The 27,362-nt window shown below is 32.4% G+C and overlaps 2 protein-coding genes across 5 annotated transcripts in view; one reads left to right on the plus strand and one right to left on the minus strand.

Annotated features, from left to right (window-relative positions):
- Positions 1–17,608, plus strand: part of GCA (grancalcin) — a 44,506-nt gene extending 26,898 nt beyond the window's left edge. For 2 of the 4 annotated variants that reach the window (XM_077956374.1, XM_077956375.1), the window contains 7 exons: positions 1,271–1,438; positions 7,309–7,378; positions 11,405–11,448; positions 11,725–11,872; positions 14,028–14,141; positions 14,485–14,543; positions 15,197–17,608. In XM_077956374.1, the coding sequence (XP_077812500.1) occupies positions 1,307–1,438; positions 7,309–7,378; positions 11,405–11,448; positions 11,725–11,872; positions 14,028–14,141; positions 14,485–14,543; positions 15,197–15,223 (594 nt within the window). In that variant the 5' untranslated portion in view covers positions 1,271–1,306 and the 3' untranslated portion in view covers positions 15,224–17,608. 4 annotated transcript variants of the gene reach the window in all.
- Positions 17,609–26,576: 8,968 nt separating this feature from the next.
- KCNH7 (potassium voltage-gated channel subfamily H member 7) overlaps positions 26,577–27,362 on the minus strand; it is a 471,541-nt gene continuing 470,755 nt past the window's right edge. Inside the window, exon 15 of the mRNA XM_028830770.2 lies at positions 26,577–27,074. Coding sequence (XP_028686603.1) covers positions 26,808–27,074 — 267 coding nt within the window. The 3' untranslated portion in view covers positions 26,577–26,807. The remainder of the gene's footprint in view (positions 27,075–27,362) is intronic.

Genomic DNA, 27,362 nt, shown 5'->3' on the forward strand with positions numbered 1-27,362 from the left:
AGAAATCACTTTTAATCTGTTTTGCCTTCCCAATTTGCAGCATTAACTTTCCCCAATCTCATAATTTGAGAACCTGGTGGTCAGATTAATGATGGTTACAAATTCTTTACCGCTCCCCTTATCGAAAAGCACAGACTATTTCTCCACTTCCTTCAATCTGGGTTGGGCCTGTTTCACCTTCATCTGGTAGAATACAGTAGAAAAGGCACCATGGCGGTTCCAGACTTATTATTGTAAGAGGACTGGCAGCTTCTGTTTCTCTCTCTTAGAACCTGACTGCCATGCTGTGAAGAAGTGGAAGAGCCATGTGAAAGGGCCCATGTGGAGGAGAACTGGGGTCCCTGTCCAGCAAGGTTCATCCCTAAACACGGTTTACATAAATTCATATTTCAAGTTGTCCTCTTGATAGTTTCAAATGAGTCAAAATTGATAATTGTCATTATTACTACATAATGTGGGTAAGGAAAGGCTTAGACAATATTTTCATGTCCAAGCCTTTCATGTTTCTGTGCATGTTTTTAATCTTTACCATTGCCATTTTGTGAGGGCTTTAGTTAAAACTAGATCACATGATCTATAACAGCAGAGAATACCACATATATAAACTGTAATAAGTCACAATAGGCTGGAAAGAAACAAGTGAGAGGCTAGCATATGGAATTCTCTCTCATCCCTCAGGATTCTACCACAACCACTGCAGTTTCTTTAAACATTTTGCTTCCTGCCCCTTAAAAGATTTTTGAAAAACTATATACCCTTTTCCCATATTTTATATTGACATATAAAGTTTTTATTTTAAGTTTAAATAGTTGTAAAGAATACAATACCCAATATATTGTAAATGTTGACACTTAACAAAGTTTCATTGTATTTACACATATATTCTTCTAAGTATGTGTCTTGAGGGTTACTTCTTAGTTTTACTTTAGGTAAAATCTTGCATTGTTTTACTTTTTGTTTACTTCAGTAATGTTGGTAAACATTTTTAAAAATTGTACATGTTCCTCTGTTAGATTAAGTTCTTAGAGGCTAGCAGCTTTCTTTTTTCTTTTACACTTCTTTTAATGCTGGGTAATATATGTTAACGAATTGAATTATGTCTTAATGTAGGACATCTGACATTTTGTAGTTAAAGTTTTTGTGATAGGATTAGAAGCTTTGGTAACTGTGTTTACTTTTTGATGGGCTTCTAATAATTTCTTTTGATCCAACTTTTATAGATAATAGGTAATATTCATATTACTAACCTTCTCCTGTTTCACTCTTATAGTTTGGAAATTTTAGCATTCAGGTGCCAGGAATACAGATGGGAGAGCCAGTGCCAGAAACAGGTCCAGCCGTACTCCTCGATGAATACTGTGGGTTCCCAGCATTTTCAGACGCTTATTCCTCAGCTGGTGACTCCGTGTATACTTACTTCAGTGCTGTTGCTGGACAGGTGAGATGCTAAATTTATTGCATAAATATGTCTTTGAAAATTATTGTTTAAGAGAAATGTCAGCTATTTTACTTAGAGTATCATTTTAAATGTATATAAAATTTATATTTTAAACTTATCTAGACTAATTTTTTTCCTGAGATCAGAGATGAGCATAGTCCTAATTATTTCATTTTAAAAGTCTGTTATTGTGATGCTTGATACATTGTTCATTTGACTAAAAGAGGAAACATTTTTTTTTCATAGTGGGGAAATCTGATTCTTTCTTACTTAGTATGCTTGCCTTACTGAAATTCTTCTACAAGGGGCTTCTCTTACTAGTCACTAAACACTCCACCAAAACTTAGATATTATATCTTCTTATGAGTTATCATTTTTCTATCACGTAAATCTTTTTATTTCCTTCACTCTGTTTGACATTTAGGAGCATCAGACTCTTCCTGAGTGATAGATAACACAAAGCTAAGTAGGTTTAGCCTGCACATTCTTTTATAGCATGCAAAAATGAGTATTGGAAATTTGAGGAAAGTAGGAAGTATTTTAAAAAATTATAAGGAACAATATTTCTAACTTGGGCCTCACTCCCATTAAAAAAAAATCTCAGTTAAAACCTAAGTATGTCAAACAATATGATTGGAAATCACTTCAGCGTGTCATAAATTTATTCAAGTTGAGAAATTACATTTTTTCACAGGTAAAGTTTTTTCATTTATAGTAATTTTGATTTTATATGGCTAGTAAAATTTCCAGATTATCAAAATAATCATGTTGGGATTTATTAAATAAAAATTAAAGGAGATAGTATGTTATGATGAGGTATGGTATTAGGATGTTATTTGTTTCCAGTAAATTTGAGCGATTATTTAAAAGATTGACTTTATTGTGATCAATAGGGAAGTGTGAAACTGCCAGTTCAAGTACATGAATTCTGTAGGTGAATTGTTACTGATGATAATGTGAATACTTTTGTCACGGGAAGCTTTTCTTTTACTCCTACATAACTGTAATGCTATACCACAGCTTATTCTTTTCTAAGTAATTTTATGTATATTTTTCATGTGAAATTTCAAGGAAAATTAAGCAAAGAGGATATGTATTATACCCCTTTGTATCAGTTATTAGTTGTATTTGACAGAAGTATTGAGTAAATATTCAAGATCGGAAGGAATACAGTATTATTAGATGCCAATGTCTTCAAATTAATTAATAAATAATATAGTATTATTTGAGTCAAATTCCAAAAGGTTTATTTTTCTTTTTTCTTTTTGGCACTTGCTGCAATGATTCTAAAGTCTGTCTTGTATACTATGTTATTGAGAATAAATATTAAATTATAATATATAAATGTATTATAATTATTAATAATTGTGATAGTGTGGTCCTAATGTAAAAACAAACATATAATACTGAAAAGCCCAGAAGCTTACCTGTGAATTCAGTATGTGGTAAAGGTAGCATTTCGTATCAGTGGGGAAAGAATGATTCCTGAAGTAACTATCCTGAAATAATTAACAATTTATCTAAAAGTAAATGTAAATCCTCAGCCCATACCATATAGTAGCATGAATTCCAGATATATTATTGAAAAGAAGTTGTATTGGTGTTTATCTCCTATTGTTGAAATAAATGAGCTTGTCTTTTTTTTTTTTTTTTGCTGCTTTAGTATGTATTGCAGCACCTGCTATATTTGCGTTTTTGTCTACAAAACTTCTTAGAATAGTCATGAACTAAAATAGTTGTGTGTGTTAATGAAACATTTGGGAACATCTTTTTAAGATGTGCGTTTTTTTTTCTTGATATGTTTCATTTACTTGTTTAACAATTTGTGGGGGAAATTGAAAGCTTTTCTGTGTTTATGGAATACAGTGGATTGGTGCATGGAAACTGGGGACCAGAGAGGATTTGGAAAAAGAGATCTACATGAAAATCATCTTGAGGGAGTTGGGGCAATGTATCAAAGAGGAGATTTGTAAATTGTGGATGGTTGTGGGAGAGGCTCAATGATAAAACAGATTAGGAAAAGGTAAAGAAACTGGCAGAATGGAGGTGCCAATACCAGACTAATGGGCAGAAACAAATTCACTCTTGAGTCTTAGCTGCAGGCCTTACCTCTTTTCTTTTATAATGGTCAACAAAGATTTATTGATGTAGGTAGAATTTTATAGAACTTTAATAACATTTTATTCATTCCGTTGAGTGTTCACTAGGTCTAATATGCTTTTCTAGGAATAGACAGTATACATAGAATTAATAGAGATGGCAGACATTCTGTTTTGGCTACCCCAATTTCATTTACCATTTTATTTTTTATGGTAAATGTAAAAGGTAAAAGGCTAACCCTTTACCTTTTATTATGTATTAGAGGCTAGGGGACTATAATACTCACCATCCCAGATACCTTTGTACCTACTAAAGGAGGCCATGTGCTGTAGGACTGACCATTGACACGTAGGTGCAGTATCTTTGGAAAATCTTTTTACCCCAAATGAAAAAAGCCTTACTGGGAGCAGCCTTGGGTGTGGCTGTTTTTGCCCCTTCATTCTTCCTACCTGGAAATGGGACTTGAGGTATGGAGGTGCAGCAGCCATCTTGTGACCCTGAGACAACAGGCTTGAGATAAAGACCTATAGATAGGGAATGTGGAAAAATGTAGAGATTGATGACAAGTCTAAGTTGCCATACAGTCCTGTTCTGCCTAGCCTCAAACCTGTTGTATGAAACAATAAACCCCTATTGGTTTAAGCATCTTCAATAATATTTTCTGCTGTTTGCACCTAAATGGTACCCTAACTATTCTACTCATTATACCATTGTCATTTTAAAGGATTATACTGGGAATAAGTATTATACTGAGAATAATTCTGTTATCTCTGTTTGACTATGTAATATATTCATCATATAAAATTACAACTTAAAGTATATGAACTGGACATATATTTGGAGACTTTTTTTGACTTCTGAACTATTTCAGCATTTTAATTGTTGGCAATAAATTTGCTATGTTTGAACTATTTGATCCTTTCCTTAAATTTCCCAGTCTTGTGCTTTTGAATAAATAAACTCCATGAAGACAGGGTTCTGGTCGTATTTTCCCTACTTGACAGATAGATATCAGGAATATATAAACATTTGATAAATGCTTTAAATGGATGCATTAACTATCCCATTTTCAATTTTTAGTTTTTTAGTCTAAATATTTTAGTCTAAATACAGTCTAAATATTTAGACTAAAATATTTTCAATTTTTAGTCTAAATATTTAGACTGTATTTTTTCATATGTTGAGTTCTACCTAGCTTTGACTGATCAGGTGCAATATCTGACTTATGTATACTGCTCCTAGAACCCAACTACCGAACTCACATCTACAGCCATATCCTTTTTTGATGGGCCTCATAATGATGCTCTATGAAAAACATCCAATTAAAGGTTTCCACAGTGTTCTTATTTATAGGATTAAGTATTCTAAACAGTAAGGATTAAATCATTGATTAATTCGGGGAAATTCTGGTTTCTGTTTTCATACATACACACACGTGCATCACAGTAATACCAACAACTTTAACTTTTGTATGCACACACTGCTTCTACTTTTCCACATAGCAACTGTGATGTGGGCATGACACATGTACCTTTGCATTATAGATAAGTAAGCAGAGACTCAAATTGAGTAACTGAACAAATAGGACTCAAAGTTGGATATTATTTTAAAATCTTGCTGCCTAACTAAAGGCAATTGATTTTTATTAATTATCTACCTGATACTCTTGTAATTTAATTAGGACATTCAGCTTTCTACCACTAATGCTACCTAATTCAGTTAAGGGTTTATATAGTTAGCCTGATTATCAGCTTCAACTGTAGGTAAAGAAATCCAAAAGTATCCCTTGGATTTTATCCTTGTAGTTTAGGAAGACATTGCTTATTTGTGAGTTAGTCATTAAGATAACATATTTTCATAACATCTCTGAAGTGGTATACTAGAAGAATGCTTTCTGATGGCAATGAATAACTTCTAGCAAAGCTGTTACGGTTGTTTTTCTAACTTTAAAAATTCTGTAAAGAGCACATGTAAAGCAGAGTTCCATTCATTGTACAGATTTTTAAATGTAATCCACATTTGAGTGAGAAATTCCAATATTTTTAACCTTTTGAAGTAGTAAATGAACATGGTCACAAACAGTCAGAAATGCCAGCAGTTTAGTGAAGAACCAGAGGTAGTTGTTTTCATTCTACCAACTAACCTTCTTTGTACTAGATACTCTGCTACAGCCTGGGAATACAAAGATGAAGGAAACTGAGACACTGACTCAGACAATCTCTATGTAGCCAGGGAGATACAGACAAGTAGAAAATGATAAGAATGTAGGGAAAGATGTGCTAGAGGTGAACAGGTGAAGATGATTGCAACACCAAGAGTTTGTACTTGTGCTGTTTGCCGAGAACAGCACTGCTCAAAGTAAATATAAGATGAGCCACAAATGCAAAGCACTTAGTTTTAATGTCTCACAGCATTATTTCAAAAAGTAAAAAGAAATGTGAAATTAATTTTAATGCTTTATTTAGCCCATTATATAAAAATCCTAACATTTCAACATTTAATCAACATACAAATTATCAATTATATTTTACATTTTTTTTTTTACTAAATATATGAAATCTAGTGTGTATTTTATACGCACAGAACATTGTAATTCAAAATAGCCACATTTCAAGTGCTCAATGGAGCCTATAGCTAATGGCTGCTGTATAGAACAGCAGGAGCATAGAACACTCTTCCTTCAGATATCTGCATAGCTTGCTCCTGTGCCAAAAAGGCCTTCTGCCGTCTTTTAATTTGAGGAAAAATTTTCTAACCTGTCCCCTGATCTAAAAATATGGCTAATTTTTAAAGGTATAAGTTTCTAACTACAGAATTTCAAATTTAGTAAGCAAGATTCCTAGAAAATACATGTGACAGAGAAAGGAGCACTTAGATACTCTTGACTAGGTAATGCCATACATGTGGTCCATTAAGAAGAATGCTGCTTAGTATTTTGTAATTTCTATTGGAACAACTGCAGTTTTGTAAGGGGTTCTTTTGCCAAAAATCCATTAGAATATGAGTGCTAATAATATTTCTTAGAAGTAATTTAGAAAAGTTTTTTGTTTTGTTGTTTCTTGGATCTCTTATGAAGAGTATGTTTTGAATTTGCCTCCTTGATCCTTCATCATAGCTGACGTTTTGCATTTGTGCCAATGTATGTGATGGTTCCAAAGGAATTACTTATTTTTGTCAAAAACAGGATGAGGTACTGAATCATAATGAGAATATTCAACCTATTTCATTTCCATTGTGATTTCTTGTTTGCATTTTAAAACTTTATTTTCTGTAATAAGTTCAGGCAAGATATGTTTGGGCAGTAATCAGAAGAATAGCTGCAAGATACAGGGGGACTCTAGAATTTTGCTAGGGGTAATGGCGGGGGAAAATATATATTCCCCTTCCAGTTAAAGCTTCAGTATTATTTATAAATAATCTCTTCCCAAAACAGCATGAGTGGGGATGTTTTCAAGACTTTTCTGAACATATTTTAGGCATTTTTCTAACTGTTTAAAATAGAAGTAGAACAACTCTTATGAGATTATCTTGAACCATTATAGAACAGGGTAATTGTGCTATAATTCAGAAGTAGAAGAAATTATTTATGTTGTATGATATTTTGTAATATGCCTTTGTTGTCAGTAATTACTTCTAGTATTTTGTAGTTAATTATAGAGTAATGTTTCAAAGAATGCATATGTCTTGATTGGCCTAAAACAGTCAATTAACATTTTAATATGCTTTTATACAATTGCACATTAAATTAGGTCATAATTATTTTTAAACAGGATGGTGAACTGGATGCTGAAGAACTTCAGAGATGTTTGACACAGTCTGGAATTAGTGGAACTTACTCTCGTGAGATCTTTTTTCCCCTTTTGTTGAAATTGTAATAGGAAATTTATTTTCTTTCTTTTTTGTTCCAGTAATTAAAATGTTTAAAAAATTATCACAGTTATACATGCACATAGTTTAAGAAGTCAAATAACTGTAAAACTCGTTATGAAAATAACTGTTCATTGTGCATTCCTGTCTCCTCAACATTAACTGCTCATAGAGGAGACTTCTTTTAACTTTTAAAAATCTGATTCTTTTGAAATTTGCTTCCATATTTCAAGGTAGAATATTTTTTCACGATTGATTTTTGGATTTTATGATTGTCTATTGATACCCTGCTATGGAAGATGAGGATTTCACTTTATTTTAACCTTAAACTCTCCTCTGTCTCTGCACTCCACAGAGGAACATTTCCCATCCTCCTGTCCTTCTAATGTAGTTATAATATATAATAATTTTTGTTAGGTATGTTAGTCTTTATTTTTACTATCTGAATGCTGCTTATAGCTGTATCTTATGATAATGCATGATTACTTTTCCTTTTTATATAATGTTTTGCTTTTCTTGAAATCAGTAGTTGTCGGGCATTCTTTCTTTTTCATTATCCTAGAACTCTGGGATATGCTGTTTTTTATGCGTGGCTGTCATACTGGGATTCTTTCACCATTAATTCTGGAGCTGGTTTCCCCATTTCTCTTGAGTTAGATCTCCTTTTTACTCCATCTCTTGTTGTCTTCTTTTAAAAAATTCATTATGTTATTTTAGTGAAATATATAGTTAAGTAGCTTCTTAATAAAAAAGAAAAAATATGACTGGGCGCAGTGGCTTATGCCTGCAGTCCCAGCACTTTGGGAGGCCGAGGTGGGCGAATCATGAGGTCAAGAGATCGAGACCACCCTGGCCACCATGGTGAAATCCCGTCTCTACTAAAAATACAAAAATTAGCTGGGCGTGGTGGCACGCACCTGTAGTCCCATCTACTCGGGAGCCTGAGGCAGGAGAATTACTTGAACCCGGGAGGCAGAGGTTCCAGTGAGCTGAGATTGGGCCACTGCACTCCAGCCTGGTGACAGAGTGAGACATCGTCTCAAAAACAAACAAACAAAAGAATACATGGGAGATAAATTTTTGAGAGCTTATTTATCAAAAAATGCTTTCATTCTACCTTCAGAATTGATTGGCAAGGTATAGAATTCTAGGTTACAATAATTCTCATGTAGAATTTTGAAGGTATTGCTCCATTGTTTCTAGTGTCCCTTGTTGCTTTTTCTCCTTCCTGCCTGGAAGTGATGTGATTTGTTATTCCTCTCTGGAAACTTGTGAGATCTTTGTCTTTAGTATTCTGAGATTTGATGGTGAAGTGCCTAGTTGTGTTGTGTGGGGAACTCAGAGGGTATTCTTAGCCTAGAAACTCCTTTGCTTTAGATGTAGGACATTTTCTTCAATGATATTTTCTGTTTCTGGAATGCTTTTTGTTTTCACTGGGTTTTCTACTTTTATCATCTTTTCCCTCCTATCAATTTTTTTTTCTGAACTTTTTGGGAATTTTCCTCAACTTTATTTCCTAAACCTTCTATTGAGTCTTTAATTTCTGCTTTTCATTAAAATCCAAGAACTTCTGTTCTATTTTCGTGAATGTGATACTGTCCCTTATCTCTCTGAGACTATTAATGTATTTTCAAAGTTTTTTCTTCCTATATAACCTTTGTTTTTTCCAGATTGTTTTTTCTCCTCATTTTGTTTGTTTTGGGTGGTCTTTCATGTTAGGTGCTTTTCTCAGTTATCTGATGATACTGTCGTGCTCATATTTTAACTAAAATACTGGTGAGAAGCCCTGAAATCATGGTTAAGCATTAATTGTGGGCTTCAATGTATGGTGGTTTGGCTGGGCAGTTTTGTCTTGTAACTCTGGGTGTCGGTATCTTTAGGGATTCCCTTTTGGACTGGGTTTTCAGTTGACCTTCTGCCTGGAAAGGAGAGGTGGGCTCAGAAGGGTTCTCAACTCTTTTGTAAATTGTCCTTTAATTGCCTTACCTTTAGAAGATAGCCCTGTCTCAGCTCTGCTATCTTGCATTTCAGAGACCTCTCCAGAGAATAAAATTCCAGACTTCTGCTGGGTTGGAAGTAGGTGTAGCATCCATCCAACTGAACTGAGGCAGGGAGGGGATATGAGGCTTAGAATGCTCCTTAGGTAGACTTTCAGCCAATTCTTCTGTTTTTGTCTCCACTTTCACACCCACTTTCAGAAGTACTGCCAATTCTTAGGCATTTGGGGTCTTTTCCAAGGGTTGCTTCTCAGCTTTTCTCATTACAAGTTCAGGAATCCATTTTCTCAAATCTAGGTTGGTTAACTCACATCCATCAACTCTTCAACTTGCAAAATTTTGTTCCTTTGTTTCCTGTCTAATTCTCTTTTTCTCTGGTTTTATGCCTTAAGTTAGTTTACTCTCCATTCTAATGGACTGTGGGGAGGAAGTGAAAAATCTGTCAACTTTCCTGAAAAGTCTGTCTCTTCACTCCTTGTCCTAAATATTTTTTCTTATACATACACATTCCTATTCTGATATTGAAGATCTGCTTGTTTGCTGATTCAGATTTAGCCATCTATTGTCATTAATTCAGATTCTCCCACTTTATGAATGTCTGCCAAGTTAATTGTAAAGCAAAATAGATATTATTTACTTGCCCAAAAGAGGAAATACCATTCCAGAATTTCTCATATAATCCTCTCACTCTGATAGGTTTATAGCCTTAGCTTTATAAACTTGGGAAACTACCTTTCTGGGTCGCAGTTTCTTCCTTTTTAAAAACTGGAACTACTATACGTTTAGCATGTTTATGTGAAATCATGTAACATACACCACCTTACTCATATTAAGAACACATCGAGTATCTATTGAGTTGTCAATTTGAAAATACTACAACTAACAATTCTAACATCGATACTATATTAAACATTTAAAGAAAATCAGCAATTTTAACTTGTGGAATGTTTTATAATTTTTTCTTTGGTGGGTCTAAAATTTAGCGGAAATAATTTTCTTCTTTTATAAAATGTTAAAATGTTATGTATAAAATAAAATATTCATTCATTCATATTAACAAGCTGCTATTAAACACTTTGTAAGTTTAAACTGTACTAACATGATATTTTCTTTATCAGGGCATGAAATTAGTCTTGGGATATGTCAGCATATTAGTTGAATGTAATTGGATTAGAAAAATTAGAAAAGGATTAGAAAAATTGAATTTTATCAATAGGTCATCAGTTGTAGTTCTATAAATATGAAAGTGTTAATATTTCGAATTACCTCTGGTTTTAAGATAGCTTGTATTGATATTTTCTTCCTTTTTTCTCCCCCCAACCCCTGAGAAAAACCAGCTGCTTCAATTCAGATGCTCAGTTTTTTTTACTTGGTCTATTACAATAAACTACCAATGGACTTACCTATTTCCAGTATCATCTCACTTTATATTTTATTCATTGTAAACTAAAGTTTCTAAAATGGAAATTTTAGAATTTCCCTTTGCTTCTGAAACACTTCAGTGGCTTTCATGGGCCCAAACTTTTTGGGGTAGTATTCAAAAGTTTCATGATTTGGCCCTCATTTGCCTTTCTGATGTCATCATATGTCACTCTCTCCCATGTACTTTAACTCAAGTTTTGTGATCTCTGGGTACATGTCAAACTTCTACTTTAACTCCACTTGTCATTTGTGTTATAAAGACTGGAAGCCTTCCTCTTCCCCAGGCTTGGGTGAAGCCAAGTGCTTTACATACCTGGAGTGTCTTTGTCACAGTAATTTTCAGTTAGTTTATAATTGCTCATTTAATTACCTTAGTCCCCTCACTAGATGTGAGTACTTCGAAGGCAGTAATTTTTTTAAAAACAATGGGTACTTAACATTCAATAATAGCTTGTTGATTGTAGTGATCTTATATATTTTGGCAGTTTTTAAATGTTTTATTTTGAAACTAGAGATTGTCATAATTTTACATAGATAAAGTTGGGCATACTCTAATTTAAATATTGAATATGTTTTACAGCCTTCAGTTTGGAAACCTGCAGAATTATGATTGCCATGTTGGATGTATCCTTGAATAGAAATAGAAAATACTAGAATAAAGAGTAATTGCTTTTTGAATATCAAGCCAGTGGTTAGATTTCAGTGCCCATAGTAAACTAGTGAATTTAAAAATACTTTGTAAGATCCTGTTTAAATTCTAGGCTTTTTAGTTTTTATACGGAAATCTATTCATATAATGAGTTTGGCTAACTCTACAGAAGCATACTCATGTTTTAGTCAATGATTTAGAGTCAGATAAACTCAGGTATCAAAATTTATTTTTGTTAATAAAACTATCAGAGAGATTACACAGGAAAACTGGGATTTAGTGAATTCAAAGAGCTATGGGCAGCTCTTAATGCCTGGAAGCAAAACTTCATGACTGTTGATCAAGATGGAAGTGGCACAGTAGAACATCATGAGTTGCGTCAAGCCATCGGTCTTATGGGTAAGAACATTAACATTCTTTAGAATCTATAAAGCTCATCTTTGTTCTTTGATTAGATGAACTTAATTGCTTCAATTTACTAAGTAATAAAGGGATATATTTTTTCACCAGCAAGTTCCTTTGTTTGTTTTCAAAGTTGTAGGTAAATTCTGACCAAAGACCTCAACAAAACCATTTTAATTATGATTTTTTTTCAAAAGATGATCTTCCATACATGCATACATTTTGAATTTCTTCTGCTGTGTTTAAATTTATTTCTTTGTTAGTACTTACCACTTATATTGTATTCTTTTATAACTTGTCAGGGTCTCTAATTGGGAGCCAAAGCTTGCCTCCGTCAGTCAAAAGTCTGTACAAAATAGCTTTTCAGCAGTAAAAACTATGTTTTTGTTTGTCTTTGTTTCCTTACATAGTACAGAACACATAGCAGGTGCCAAAATACATCAAGTTGGAAAGGTTGCATTTTAGAGTAATTTAAAAGTATATTACTTTATTCTTATCATACCTCTCTCTGATAAGCTGATGTTCTTAGTGTACTTTCAAAATGGATAACATACAATGGTGTTTAATTTGCTTAAAGTTAATGCAGTTTTAAATAGCTTTATGAATTGTTTTTATGCTTGTGATTTACACTCTTTTCTAAACAAAATATATTTACATGAAAATTAATTTTTTGGAAGTTAAAATCTGAACCCAATGGAAGTGGACTTACCTCAAATTGCAATTTAAATAAGTCAAATTAGTGATTTGTTTGATTTTGTTTTATAAATAGACATTTTAATTTAGTAGTAGGGACAGTCCAGCCCATGTAAACATACGTAGTTCAATTATAGATCCTTGATACCTAATGGATTAAACCTGGACCTTAATTCAGCCTAATGTTGGGAAAGTAATATAATCTTTGGCAGAAAAGAAAACCTCCAGAGTTCCAGTTAGGCAGTAGAATGTAAAAAGGGTTTTCTGGATTGTCCAAATTTAAGGTCTTCATATATATTTTAAAATATTCAAATTATTTTGCTGAGAATACTATGAGAAAATCTAGGAATTTTATAAGTACCGCATTTAGCTTGTAACTCTGTAATATGAAGTTCAAAATATATTTGCATATAATTACATTAGTTTGCATGTTTTACTGCTTCTTTCAATTTATACGTTTCCTGCATTACATTCTATTGTAGCTACATGTATAATTATCTCCTATTGCATTTATTTTGGTTGTTTTTACCTTTGAATGGGTGAGTGTCATTTGCTCAAGTCTACAAATCCGGTAATGTATGGGCAATAATAGTGGGCTACTATTCTTCTTAGTAAAATGTATACATCTCATTAAATGCATAGGGCCATCTAAAAGGGTACAGCAAGTAGAATATATTAATTTATGTTTTTATTCTTTTTTATTCTTTTTAAATTTTAGATTTTATGTATATTTTAAAATGGGAGTAATCAAACAATAATACATGTATAGAATTTAAAATAATTTAACACATACTGGGAGTGAATGATCAAAAACTTCTTTCTCATCGATATAAGTATACAGTCAAAAATTTTGGACATCACAGGACTACTAGAACAAAGAACCAAGGAAATCAGTGAAATAGTGAGAAAGCTGTTATAAGTGTTACAATGTATGAAGAAATACTCAGAATTCCAGGACAAAAAAGAATAATGTTTTTCTGTTTTTTCCCCTTTAATCATGTTGATCCTCAAATTTCCCTCACTTATAAAAGATACTTTCAAGCAATATGTTCAGTGGGAAATATCATTTGAATAACAAAGATCATTGGTAATCCTTGCCTTAATGTTTTTTAAGAACTATACAAAGTTACATAATTGAAATATTGAAGCATTAAAACCCATGAAATTAGACATTATTTCAAAATAACAATATATGATAAATTCATAAGAAGAGAATTATTTTCTTTTCCTTAGCTTTGACTTTATTACAAAGTTAGAATTGTGATATTTATATACCGATTAACAGGATTAACAGTGAAGCCTTGGTCTGATCAATTTCAATATTAATGTGTTTTGTTTCTAATTATATTTTTGTGGAATGAATTTTGAAAGTTATTTTATGACTTGATTAATGAGAAGGCAATCTTGCAGTGTTCTTATATTATTTACATTTAGAAGTTTTAATTTATCTCTTTTTTAGGTTATAGGTTGAGTCCTCAAACAATAACTACTATTGTTAAACGTTACAGCAAGAATGGCAGAATTTTCTTTGATGATTATGTTGCTTGCTGTGTGAAGCTTCGAGCATTGACAGGTATTGACTATTTAAAACTAGGTGTACAGTATTATGTAGCTATTTTTCTTGAATAATGTGTCTCGTTTCCTCCAGCAAGTTTATAATAATATGTGTTTTCCCCCTTTATTCATTGTTAAATCTAATTAGTTTTAAGGCTTTAAATATTAAGGAATATAAATGATAAAAACTTGTTATATGTTATTTTTGGAAGTTTTTCTTCATATCTCTGTTGCCTGGGCTATTCAATCACTTCTAAGATTTAATTGAATATGAAATTATTCTTTTTTTGTACCTGGGGGCACTAAATATTTGAAACTATATATTTTAAATTACAATAAAAAAGTGATTTCTTTGTTTAAAGATTTCTTTAGGAAAAGAGACCACTTGCAACAAGGGTCTGTGAATTTCATGTATGATGATGTGAGTATCCTGCTTTTGATATTTATACTGCATTCTAGATGCATTCTTAGTTAGCAAAAAAATTTAAGTGATCCCAAGTACCGGTACTGGAAATAATATATTTTGTATGCCATATACTTTTCCATATTTTTCAGCTTAACACAAATATAAGATTAATATTGGCATAGATGCCAAACAATTTGACTTCATGTTAAATTGTAAATATACTTTTCAATTTTTATGACAGGTTTTTTGAATTTAAAAAAATGAATCACTTTTAAGGGCCAAAACCACTATTATTTTTAAAAAGGGTAGTTTACTGTAGTGATATTTTTTCTCAGGGAGGGAAAAATTTTAATCCATGACACATTATTGAAGCTGTTCATTTCTCATTTCAAATGGTTACTATTAACTTGATATTCAGGGTTTTTTAAAATTCAAGCTATAAGACAGTTATATTTTACCTGTGCTTTAATGTTTCAGGGTTTTTGTTTTGTTTTTCTTATACTTACTGATGAAAGTTATGTGGTCAACATTACTGGTATTTATTGGCTTGAATTATAAGCCTTGGAAACAAACTTTTCCCTCTTAAGAAAATGCTCTTGTGGAATATAGTCAAAAACAATGAAAAACTATTTTATTCTTAATAGATAATAATTTTACTTACGTATTAGTTTTTGCAGGGCACTATGGCAATTTGAATGTTCAGAATTCTAAACCTGAAGAGACACTGTGAATTCTTTTGCTTGGAAGAAGTGAACTGGACTACTTTAAAACTTTTAAGCGTTTTCCATGTTCTTCCTACCCGTTAAGTCTCTCTTCACTTTCTGTGTGTTTTTATTTTAGCAGATAGTTCAAAACAATAAAAGATTTAAAAAAATTTTGGTGTATTACTGCTTTTGGATAAGTTATTTTACAAATATGTGCATATTGTCATAAAATATTGGTGTATGATTGATTTAAATAATGCTTAGCCTTAATTTTTAACAATGTAAATTTAGAGGAATGTACTTTAAAAGATAGATTGTATAAGAAGCCAGATGATGAAAGCCTAGAAAAAACTAATTTATACTTATCTGAAGGTTACAAATCAGACTTTAAATTTTGTTTGTAGTTGGTGGTGTTTGAGGGCCAGCTAGAAATGAAAGCCTGGATTTTGTGCTGTGTTCGTAATATAGTTTATTCCTTGATCAAATAATCAGAGAAAAAACACTTAAAGGTCTTTGTCCGTGAAGAAGAAAGTTATCTCCCCAGTCAAATCTGTGGTGGGATAAGACTACAGAAGGCATTATTTTTTCCTTTTTAATTTTTTGTTGTGTATATTTTTCTTCAATATGTTTTATTGTCTTCTCTAAGCAAAAAGTTCTTAATAAACAAAGTATTTCTCTCTGCACCCTATTTCATTAGTGAAGACATAGTTCCCCTAAAATGGCATCCTCCTCTAAATCTAGACTTTTTGGAAATGATGTATATTTTTGATGATATGTCAGCATTCAAAATTGTCCTAATTAAATTGTTGTTTAAATGTAATTTCAGCTGTTTATAAAGTTAAAAAAAAGTAATTAACCACTCCAATTGCTCAGAAATTATACATTTGACTTATTTGACAATATTAACATTAGTGGTGGCTTTGCCGTTAAAAACCCAGTAAGTATATTGAGTGCATCTATGTGATGTGGTGTTTTGAGCATAGTAGGCACCACAGCAACTTTTCTGAGTGGTACTAAAACTGCCGAAAATGCAAAGTAGAATCACCAGATCTTTCGTGTGCAATATCCCTGGTATAAGATGTTATGATTAATGTGATTTCTTTCTTGGCAAACACCTCATGTCTATCTTAGTGAAGATTTAATAAAACCACATATTTTTCTTACGCTTTAAATGCGTATCTTCCAATCTAACAGTGAGTGACATAATTTTATGACTGCTGACCAAATTAATTTATAGATTTTATAAAATCCCATGTTTCTTAATGGATGAAGGATAGATGGCAATATCTTGAACAAAACCTTTTATAAACTTACAGAATTTTAAATCAGCTTTCACTTTAAAAAATCATGGAAAGGAAGTAATGCACTTGACACTGATAATTTTATATAATTTGCTGTCAGATTCACTTGGTCAGTTTTATAAAAGTATGTGAATAAGTAATCCACATAATTTTGTTCTCTGGCTTTTTTTTTATGAACATATATTTGATAATGTGAGAGGACATTAACTGAGCTGGTAAATTAAAGAAACAGAATTCTAATTAGAAGTGTAGGAAAAAGCAAATGTAAAAACACTATGTGTCGTTCACGTTGAATGGTGATAATGTGACTCAGCAGCCTGTAATCTCAACATCCAGGTTATACAGATGGTTGTTACTGAACTATTCTGTGGTCAACTATGATTATCTCTCTTACTTGGAGGCTCACAGTTGAGGTAAAACTTTTAAAATGACAAATGGTATTATGCAAGTTTCTGCCAAATGACACTCTGTCTTAGAACTCTTTAACACAATTCTCATCTAAAAATGTTCCTATTACTTTTGGTCATAGAAGGTCTATGAAGGAGCTTCCATGGCCAAACATATTTAGAAACTCTCGCTTTCTAAAGCTTGATAAGGTATATTAGCATCTGAAAGCCTAAGGTTAATAAAATCAGTCATGTTTAATTTTATTTGGCCCAGTTTTTTCCAAACTTTTTGACCACAGAACCCCTTTCTCTAGCAAAACTAACATTCTATGCCGATCCAACTTAATTGCCAGGCAACTCTTCTGCACTTTACATTAAACAGACAAACTTATATTCACAGAAACATTAGGCCTACAGAATATTTTACCAGAATTTTTATACTGAAATACAGTTCACTTTTTGATGCTTTAAAAATAACTGATAAAATATTTTTATGATGAACATGACTGCAATATGAATATAGTATAGTAGTTTGCACTGGTTAACTCACACCCCAGTTCTTTTATGATGATGTTAATTATTGAATAATGTACACTCTTAATGTATAAGTGCTTTTATTTATACAGTAAACATGTTTCCATGTCATTTTGAGAATTTTTTTAATAAACATTCAAATAGCTTGCTGTAAAGTTTTGTATCATACAAAATCTGTTACATATATATATATTATGAGATGCTTCAGTTCAAATAACAGTGCAGTAATTCACCTATATCTAAAAGACTGCCAAATGATTAAATGTCAGGTATTGCACTTCTATTTTGAGTGGCAGTTTACACATTTTAAATTACATCAAGGGTAAATCAATATTATGGAAATCTTAATTTGGTCCACTTTAAATGTAATTTCAAGGATTTCTCATTTGATCTATTTACGCATGCGTCCAGAAAAAAGTAACAAAAATGTAGTCAAGTTATGTTTATTTCCAAAAAAGGCATTTATCCTAGAAGAAAGTAGAATCTGTTAATATAGTTTAAAGTCTGTGGAGTTAAAAAAATAACAAAAAATCAGTTTGTGATTATTTCTTTAAGTAAAATATAAGACATCAAGTTTACTTGTAATCTTATGGCATTACTAAACTGGACAAAAACAAATACTCTTTGTCAAAAATGTGCTCTTCTTTGCCTTTTTACATTTGACAGACTCTTAAATGATATGTTTTCTTCTGCTTTTCTATAGTCTTCTGGGTAATGAATAGAAATAAATCTGTTAATATCTGGTGAATTAAATCCGATGAGTAAATTCCAAGACTTCTTTCAGGCAGGCATATTCTGTTCCCTAAGCTTTAAAATGCAACCATGGGTGTTTCATTACTTTGAAACTTGTGTTAGAAGATCCCATTTTTTTGGTCGCAATTCAATCATTTACATAATGAATTAAGCACATTTGAATAAATACATAATGTTAAAGTATCATCCAATAATATGTCTAGAGTTCATACATAATATTAGGTTAAATTAAAATATTTAGAACTGGTAAATATTTAGAAGTTATGAGTGCAGACAGGATTTTAAATGAATACTGCCCAGGTAATTTGAAGTCTAGAATGAGGTCATCATATAGTACATATATTAAACTTTCCCTGTAATTTAGAATTCTGAGCATAAAACTACTTTCCAGCAAAACACTGGGAAACTTAGGAAAAATTGGTCTGTCAGCTCATTATTTGAATGCTGGGAAATCTGTGCTTTTAATCATTTTTGCCATATCTTTCTACTTGTTTTTAAAAATACGTTTTTGTGGCATATAAAGAAAGAGTCTTATATACTCAGCATTCCTTTTATCCAAGTAGCTTGGTAATATGCAGCTTTGTGTATTATTTTGCGAGTATTCAGGACTCAGGTGTGCTTCTATATATCTGAATAGTGAGTAGACATTGGCAACACTTCTACATCACTATGATGTGCTATACAGTAAGAGAAGGAGGAAGCTGGTTCCCTATGTGCTAATTATGTTTTCAGATGTGCCCCTTCTGTAACATCAGAGATGGTGGCAATTTGCAAAGCTTACAGGGAGTGAGAATTGGCCTAGATCATCATTTAATAGCAATATTCAGGGGCACTTATATTGGGAATGATTAGGTCCTAATTCTGACATATCGTGAGAGGTACCCCAGTGTTTTCCCTTAACCATAAAAATGTAAGTATGTACAGATACATGCATACAAATATTTGCATTCTAGTTGACTGTATTATTGAATCAAATTTCATTTTGCTGTAATTGTTGAATTTTCGAAGGATAACCCGAAGAGTGCTAGTATGAATATCCCAGAAACATATTTATTAAACATTCATTTTTTGAAAATTATAAGTCATTTTCAAATGATTTTAAGATTTTTCTGAACTTTTGGATGCACATTTAATTTCCCATAGCTATCTGTGGTACCCTCAGATTTATATTATGGCAAGAGATAATTTATCTTATGGTAAGTTCTAAAATATTTAGCTTCTTCATATTTAGATTCTCATTTTCTGATCAGCCTCAGTTGTAGATACCAATATAATTTTTTCTGCTATTTGTGTTTGGTTTTTCATTTATCAAAGGGAAATGTTCTCTTGGTGTTTTAAACCTTTAAGATGAAGGTTGGAAAATCTAAGCCATGAAACAGACTCAATAGTCCTTAGCTTACATGCCACATTATGGCCAACACGTTTTATTTACAAGTTTTCTTGAAGGTAGTTTGATGTTTTTTCCCCTTAAATAATAGAGAAGAAATGGGGAGGAATTAAGAAAGTATGAAACTCAGACAAAAGAAAATATCTGGATATTTTCATTCTTGGTTAAAAAATGAAGCAAACATATGTTATAAAAACTTATTTGCACATAAGTTAAAGCCTGTTTATCCATCAGAAATTTTAAGTAAACAATAAATGTTTTAGTCAATCATTGTTGTGGTCTTAACAGGCAATAATAGGTGAAATATTGTATTTCTTTAATTTTAGATTTAATGCTTTTTGCCACTCTATCTTACTAGTGTCCTGATGGAACTCAATAAAACTGTAGCACTGTTACATATGATTTCATGAAATAACATCAGCACCACCATGCCTATATCTAGTACTGTTCCTAGTAAAATGTTGGAAAAAGTTGGCTTCTCTAGTAAAAGTATCCTACTTAGCTAATGAGATTTACTTTCTTTTTCCCCAAAATAATTTCTTTTACAAATTCTTGAATTTTTCATGTATAAATAGATCAGAAATTATATGCTTCATTCTTAAATTATGTATATATACGCTATTTTCAATACAACTTGTACACTTCTTTTAGCTACCAAAAATTTGCAACCATTTTTTACAGGAAATGTACATATTTACAGTTATCTGTAGAAGCTTATTGCAAAACTAGTTGTGCAAGTAGATTACACTGTCAATACCACATACCAATCTTTGAAGAAAATATTTACTAAAAAATAAATATTTCTGCACAGAATATTTCAAAAGCGTTATGATTTCATGCTACATTATGTGCATAAAAACTAGGAAATAGTATGTGTTTTGGTAGGTTGTTTCATTTTGTTTAAAGCATTCCAAGGTACTTACTACTTAGCCAGATGTAAGTGAGCTGCTTTATATTAGATGACTGACATTTTCAAGTGATTATACACATTCTTTTTTGAAATGTATTATTCTGTAACTGGTATACATTCTGGTGTAATACATTTTCCCACCATCAAAATTATAAAACGCAAATTTCAGCTAAAAAGCGGTAATGAGCCTTTAATTGAAATCACTAGGTGGCTAGGAGATAAAAACTAGTGATTCCTCAATATTTCTAATCTTATATAACATTTGGAAGGAAGGTGCCATATCATTTCAGTGCTATTATAAATATAGGGGCATTTGAGGAGACTATGTGGAGGAGTTAATTATAAGATTACTGATCCTTTAATTTTACCCCTAAATAAGAATGATGAAAATGTTATGGAATTTCTTATATATCCAAACAATATATGTCAGTATAAATAATACAGTTGAAATGCTAACAGTTGTGATTACTTTCAATATAAAAACATTAAAATACACAAGAAGAAATACAAAGGATAGAGGTTCAACATAGTGCTTTAAAACCACAGGTATACCAAATTATTTTACATCTTTCAAAATATAAATTAATGGAAGTCACAGGTGTAGTGACTATAATTTAGGGGATTCATCTAATTTTTGACATTAGCTTTTCAAGAATAACGATGTTAATATTGCCACTTCTCATAATAAGTACTATTTTATTGGGAGTATTTCTGTAATGTTGCTATTCTCATTTAAAAGTTTGATCATGAATGGTAGAGCAATTAAATTTGTCAGTTGATTGTATGGTTGTGTTCTTAACATTGCATTTCTATAGATGTTTTGATGTATTCATAGTAATAACATGTTTTAAATAAGTTCTTGTTAGTCATCTCTCAATCTCCACTTAATAGTTTATATATATAAGCCTCACGGTAATTTCTTTTCATGCTTTTGGTTATTAATAATTCATGTCTTTCTGTTAATTTTCTGTATTTGACATTTCACCAAAGTGTGTTTGTACCACAAATGCATGTGATGAATTATTCTACTCTTGGGCACTGATCAATCACAACACCTAATACTTTACATTTAAAACACGATCCTTTTAGTTTGTAAAGTGGTTTAACATCACATCATAAGTAGAACCACAAGAAAAAACTTTGAGAACATTTGAGGAATGAGGGAGAGGGGGATGAGCTATTGCAAAGCTAGAAAACAACTGCAATGCAAATAAGTTTATGAATGGTGGACAAAGGCAATATTTAACAAATATAAGGATGCTATCTACACTGGCGTTCTCCTGCTCTGAGCAACTAGATCTTTGGGAGGCATGTGAAAATGACTTTAGAAGTTTTTGTTATACAGTATGAATGTGCATGTTGGGTAAAGGAAAGCAACAGAAAGTGTTTTAGAAGACCTTAAGTAGTGCGACTGCACTGTCACCATATTCCACTATCTTTATGATGATGCACACATCACACAATAATCTTGTAGATTTACTATAAGGAATAATGTGCTTTATGGTTTACAAAGCATTTCTACTTACTTATTTCAGAGGATCCTCAACACACCCCTTCAAGATATGTTAGATGCTACCACCATTTTTATAATTTTGGATACTGGGGCTTACTCTGGATTTGTCCCAAGAATAAATGGAGAAGGTATAATTTGAATTCAGGTTTACCACATTAAGTCCCTTGCCATTTCCATCGATCCACACAAGAGCTTAGCCAGTTTAAGACTGTGTAACATATCTGTGCAATGAGAGAGTGGTCTAGGGGTCTGAAAAGAACCATTGCAACTATAAAATTATATTTTCTGTAAAAATGGAAAATTATATACTTTCAAAATTGTATTTTGTAAATGTATTTTCAAATATCCATCTAAGGACTATATCGTAGATCTAAAGAAGGACTTCCACAGTGAGCCAGCCTTTAGAGAATACATTCTAGTAGTACTGATCGACAGATTACTTTCACATACTTGGCATGTAACATTGATTCAGAGTAGATATGTTTATAATAAGGAGATTGATACTCTCACTATTATTGTAAATAATATTACTTTAAAGCTATAAACCTAATAGTGCAAAATACAATTAAGAGAGATAAAACAATAGCTACATGTAGGTTTCTCTGAATCAAAAACTTTCATCTTGGCAATAGCAATGTTGTTGGAGACACTGCACATTGTGCAAAATCTAAATCTTGGGAAATTGTTCTCCTGATTGTTTTAATGCCATGTTTCTGGATGAGAAACAAGGAACTGAGCATTTTTTGAGCACCTAGTATATGCCAGGCCCTTTACTATATTTTATCTCATTTCTTTCTCAAGCTTCTGTGAGACAGGTATCATTGTCTTATTTTTAGAGATTCAAGAAAAAGACTCAGTGAGGTTAATTAACTTGCTCAAGGTCACACAGTTATTGATGAAAAAACTGGTATTGGAACCCAAGTTGGTCTGATGCAGAATCTATGCTTGCTCTTCTACATTGGTAAATTCTCAAATTGTTAGTGTGTGTAAGGATCACATGAGGGAGGGCGTGTTAAAAGATGATTGCTGGGTCCCACCCCTAAACTTTCTGATTTAGTAGATCTGGGGTGAGACCAAGACTGCATTTCTGCCAGGTCCCCAGGTGATGCTAGTAGTGTTGGTTGGAGGATGACTCTTTGAGGTCCACTGTCCTGTATCATCCTGTCCTCAAGTGCCTCTTCGAACTCACATGACAGAAACATATTTGTTTTACTGTAAAAATATAACTTGATTTTTTGATAATTTATAAAATTTTTGATTTTTATAGATAAATAATTTACATATATTTATCTATTTTTGGTTTTTGCCATAGATAAGCAATTTAAACACTCTGTTATGTCAATGTTGCTATTCATTTCTAATAACTGATCTACAGAATTTTTTTTAAATCATGAAAGTCATTTAGAGGAATGATACTGTTATTTAATAATAATAATGTTAGATATACCAATGGGTGATACATTTTATCCTTAGACAATATATGATGGGGTTTTAAAATGACATTTGGATAAGAACATTTTTTTCTAGTCATTTTGGAACCATTGCTAAAGTTCAACCTCCAAAAGGACCTTGTAAGCAATTCTTACACAAACATATTAAACCTGACCCCAAATGCCCTGACCTACTTCCCATACTTCCTGACTAGAAGAGTAGGATAGTTGTGCTCTGATGACCAATATATTATAATGGACTTAAGAAACTATTCTGTCCCAAATCTGTCCCTGCCTTCCTGTGTTTGTTGACTGAGTGATTATTAATTTAAAAACCCCATGAGAACATTGCTTCATCATTTCTTATTCTTGGGTTGTCTCAACTAATTAAAGAATGTGACTCCCCTATTGGGGAGAATGATAAGTCTAAGTTTCAGCTCTTTGCCCAGCAATTAATAACAGCAGGAGATCATCTGACCCAAACAAACTTTAGATTTTAAATGACATTTTATTTAGGCCAGGGGACCAGGTAATATTATTTTTAGGAGGAGAGCAGAAGGTGTTATGTTAGTGCTTCTAATTACCTAGAAGGAAAGCATTTGCTACAGTGCAATTATGATTGGCTGCAGCAGTTCAACCTGGCCCTCAGCATGATCCCTAGATGGAGAGGTCACACTGTTTTTGCAATAGCCAACAGGGGGGATGATGGTACATTTAGGCATTAGATCTTTGGCTGGGGAAAGGGATGAATTTTGTACATCAAGATCATTGCTTTGGTCATCTGTAAGTCACTTTAGCCATTGAGTCTTCTGACATTTATGCCCAATTAATCACGTCTTTATATTGTCAGTCTCTTTTTAAGCTAATATCCTGTAGGAAGGGACCTTCCTAATCCTGTCCAACTCTCTGAGGGTTAAGATTTTAATATAAGCAATTATGTCAAGGAATTAAGAAAACGGTTTCTGTTGTGCTAGAATTTAAATAAACTGGATGCTTGCACACCATTCCCCATCTTCCTATTTCTTCATGCTCAGTTTTCATAAATATAAACAAGTTTTATGTGGGAGGTTGGATTTTATGCATGTCATACCAAATGTTGCAGCTGAGGCATTCACTATCAATCAGATTTCAATTCCTCACCTGCCAAATCCTCTCTCCCTACAAATGAACATTCTCTGGTGAATTCATTCTGACTGTTCCTGAACTTAGGCCGGCAATCCTTATGAAATTTGTTGCAGCTGCAAAAATGTGTCCCAATATGGAAATAAAATCCCAAAATAGTTCTCTGAATCAGAGTTAGCCATTTATGGGACTTTCTCTTCCCTGCTAGGTGCCCATTGAATGTTTGTTGAGTGAGGAAGTGAAAGCATCAGTTAGCCCCTAAGTTTGTATCTGCATAACAACAAATGATTTGGGAAGCTGGTTATAATTATTACACTTTTGTATAATAGTTTATGTTCGAATTGACTGGTCATTTTGAATAATGCACTTGAACATTTGTGTTTTGGTTTTTCAAAAATTAAGCAGGAATAAGAACATGCTTTTGCTTATAGATTGCCTTCCACATGGATTACCAATTTATGTGACCATTTAATATTATATAGGGGGCAATCTAAGGTCACTTTAATCACATTTTTAAAATAGTGCAATAGTTTTAGTAAATTTAAATAGCTTGCATTTGAAGCTGATTAACAGATCAGTGTCAAAGTTTGAATATCCCGAAGGGATAGAAATTAACCCATTTAGTAATGTGCACTGATAAAATGTTCTTAATGGACTAAGAAACTTTCAATAAATTTCAATATTTTTGTTCAGCAAGAAAAGATATAATGGATCAGAGTTCATAATTGTAAAGTTGTAATTGAATTGAAAAATAACATTTCTTAACTATAACTTGACTGATCAGAATCTTAAATTGCAACTTTTTTCTTTACACCAATTTTATGAGCTACATATGCCCCCCACAAAAAATCTAATAGTTGAAGATATTTTAATTGAAAGATATATTTCATTGTATGTTCTGATATTCTGAGGTCAATATATATTCATTCCAATCCATGCATAACAGATTTTTATTTAATTTTCAATGGGCAAAGTGTTGGAATAACTAAACACAACTGAAATTTTACTGCTGGTATATGCATTTTCTTTCTAGGCCCATTGCTTTCCCACAGCTGGAATTAGACATGGAATAACATATACTTAATGGAAACTAGTTTTGCCATGCAAATGCACTGAAATTGCACATTCTTTGAAAACTGTGTTTACTATTTTTTGTTTTTTGAGATAGGGTCTTACTGTATTGTCAGGCAGGAGTGCAGTGGTGTGATCAAGGCCCACTGCACACTTGACCTCCCAAGCTCAACCCATCCTCCCACCTCAGCCTCTCAAGTAGCTGGGATTACAGGTGTGAATTACCACACCCTGCTAATTTTTAAACATTTTTTTGTGGAGATGGGGTTTTGCCATGTTTCTCAGGCTGTATGTGTACTATTTCGGTCAAATTCAGGATTGCTTTAAAATGTGAATCACAAGAAGCTGTGGATATCAGTTTGTGTTGATCACAGTTTAGCAGTTCTTAAGGAGACCACACCCTCCCCCCCCCACAAAAAAAAAAAAAAAAAAAAAAAAAAAGCAAAATGAGAGAAATTTGTTTTTAAGCCTTCTAGGAAATGTGCCAGTGGAAAATACTTTAGATGGTTTGTAAATGCAATTAGTGATATAATTTTAAATAGAAAGACCTTTGTTCTCATTAATGTTGCCCTACATTTAGTTTTTGGATATGGCTTCCTATACTGTCAGAGGTTTATAACTCAAATTTTGTATTTTCTCTTCCAGTGTGGAGGAATGAATGTAATTAACTTTAAACATCTTGATACAGAAGGACCTGAATCTGTTTGTAAAAGTGACTAAGTTTCCTTTATCCCCCTGGAATTCCCATGAGTTGAGGATCATCTGAATCTGAGTTGCATCCATGAACAGTTTTATCCCTTGGTTTCTTATTTGCATGGAAGGCATTTTCATAACAAAGTACTGGTTTAGTAAAAGCAGTAAATAGGAGTCTCCATGCAAGAGAAATTGGAGTTTCCTAACATGCATGTGATTTAAAAAATAAAAATAAAAAATAAGGTGCCGTGAGATGCTGGCAGTTTTAACATTTGGAACCAAAAGTTCTTACATATATTTACATCCTAACTGCTCAATTTTACCTTACAAGCTTCAATTTAGGAAAATATACAGTACTTTTGCATATAATGGTACCTTGTTAGCCCCTGAGTCAAGTAGAGAGGATTTAAATAGAAAAAGGAAAACAGCCATTAAAAGCACTTACATTGTATGTGGAGTAAATAGTACAAAATGATTATTTCCCTGGAAGACCAGGATCAGAAACATGCCTATGAAGACCCAAGATTCCTACAGTGCTTAGGGATGAATCTGGCAAAGAAGGATGCCTAATTGGATGAAGGTAAGTTTTTCTTTGCCGCAGGTGAAGCTCTAAAGACAGATCACTGTCTTGTTTTAAAAGTGAAGTCAAGTTGTCTTCTGAAGCTGTGTTCAGATGCACCCCACTTGAAAGGGATTCTTTGGATTTAAGTTTAGATTTTTCAAGGTCTAGAAATTCAGGACACTGATGGAAAAAGAACAAAACAAGTTTTTATAATTCACATTGATAGTCATTGAAAATTACACTAATAAAAACTGAAGCGTTTTTTTCTCACTAATCTGTATTTGATTAGTGATATTAGCCAACATTTCCCTCCCAAAAGGAGTCAAGACATTGGAGATTGGTTATCAGTATAGATAATCCTAACCAACCATTCCAAGAACTTTTATTTAACCCTGGAACCAGATTTTAAAAATCAAATTAAAAATGTATTACTTTACATTGAGTTTTCCAGATGAATTAAATTCAAAA

This window comes from Macaca mulatta, chromosome 12, assembly GCF_049350105.2.
Source record: "Macaca mulatta isolate MMU2019108-1 chromosome 12, T2T-MMU8v2.0, whole genome shotgun sequence".
NCBI classification, from domain to species: Eukaryota; Metazoa; Chordata; class Mammalia; order Primates; family Cercopithecidae; genus Macaca; species Macaca mulatta.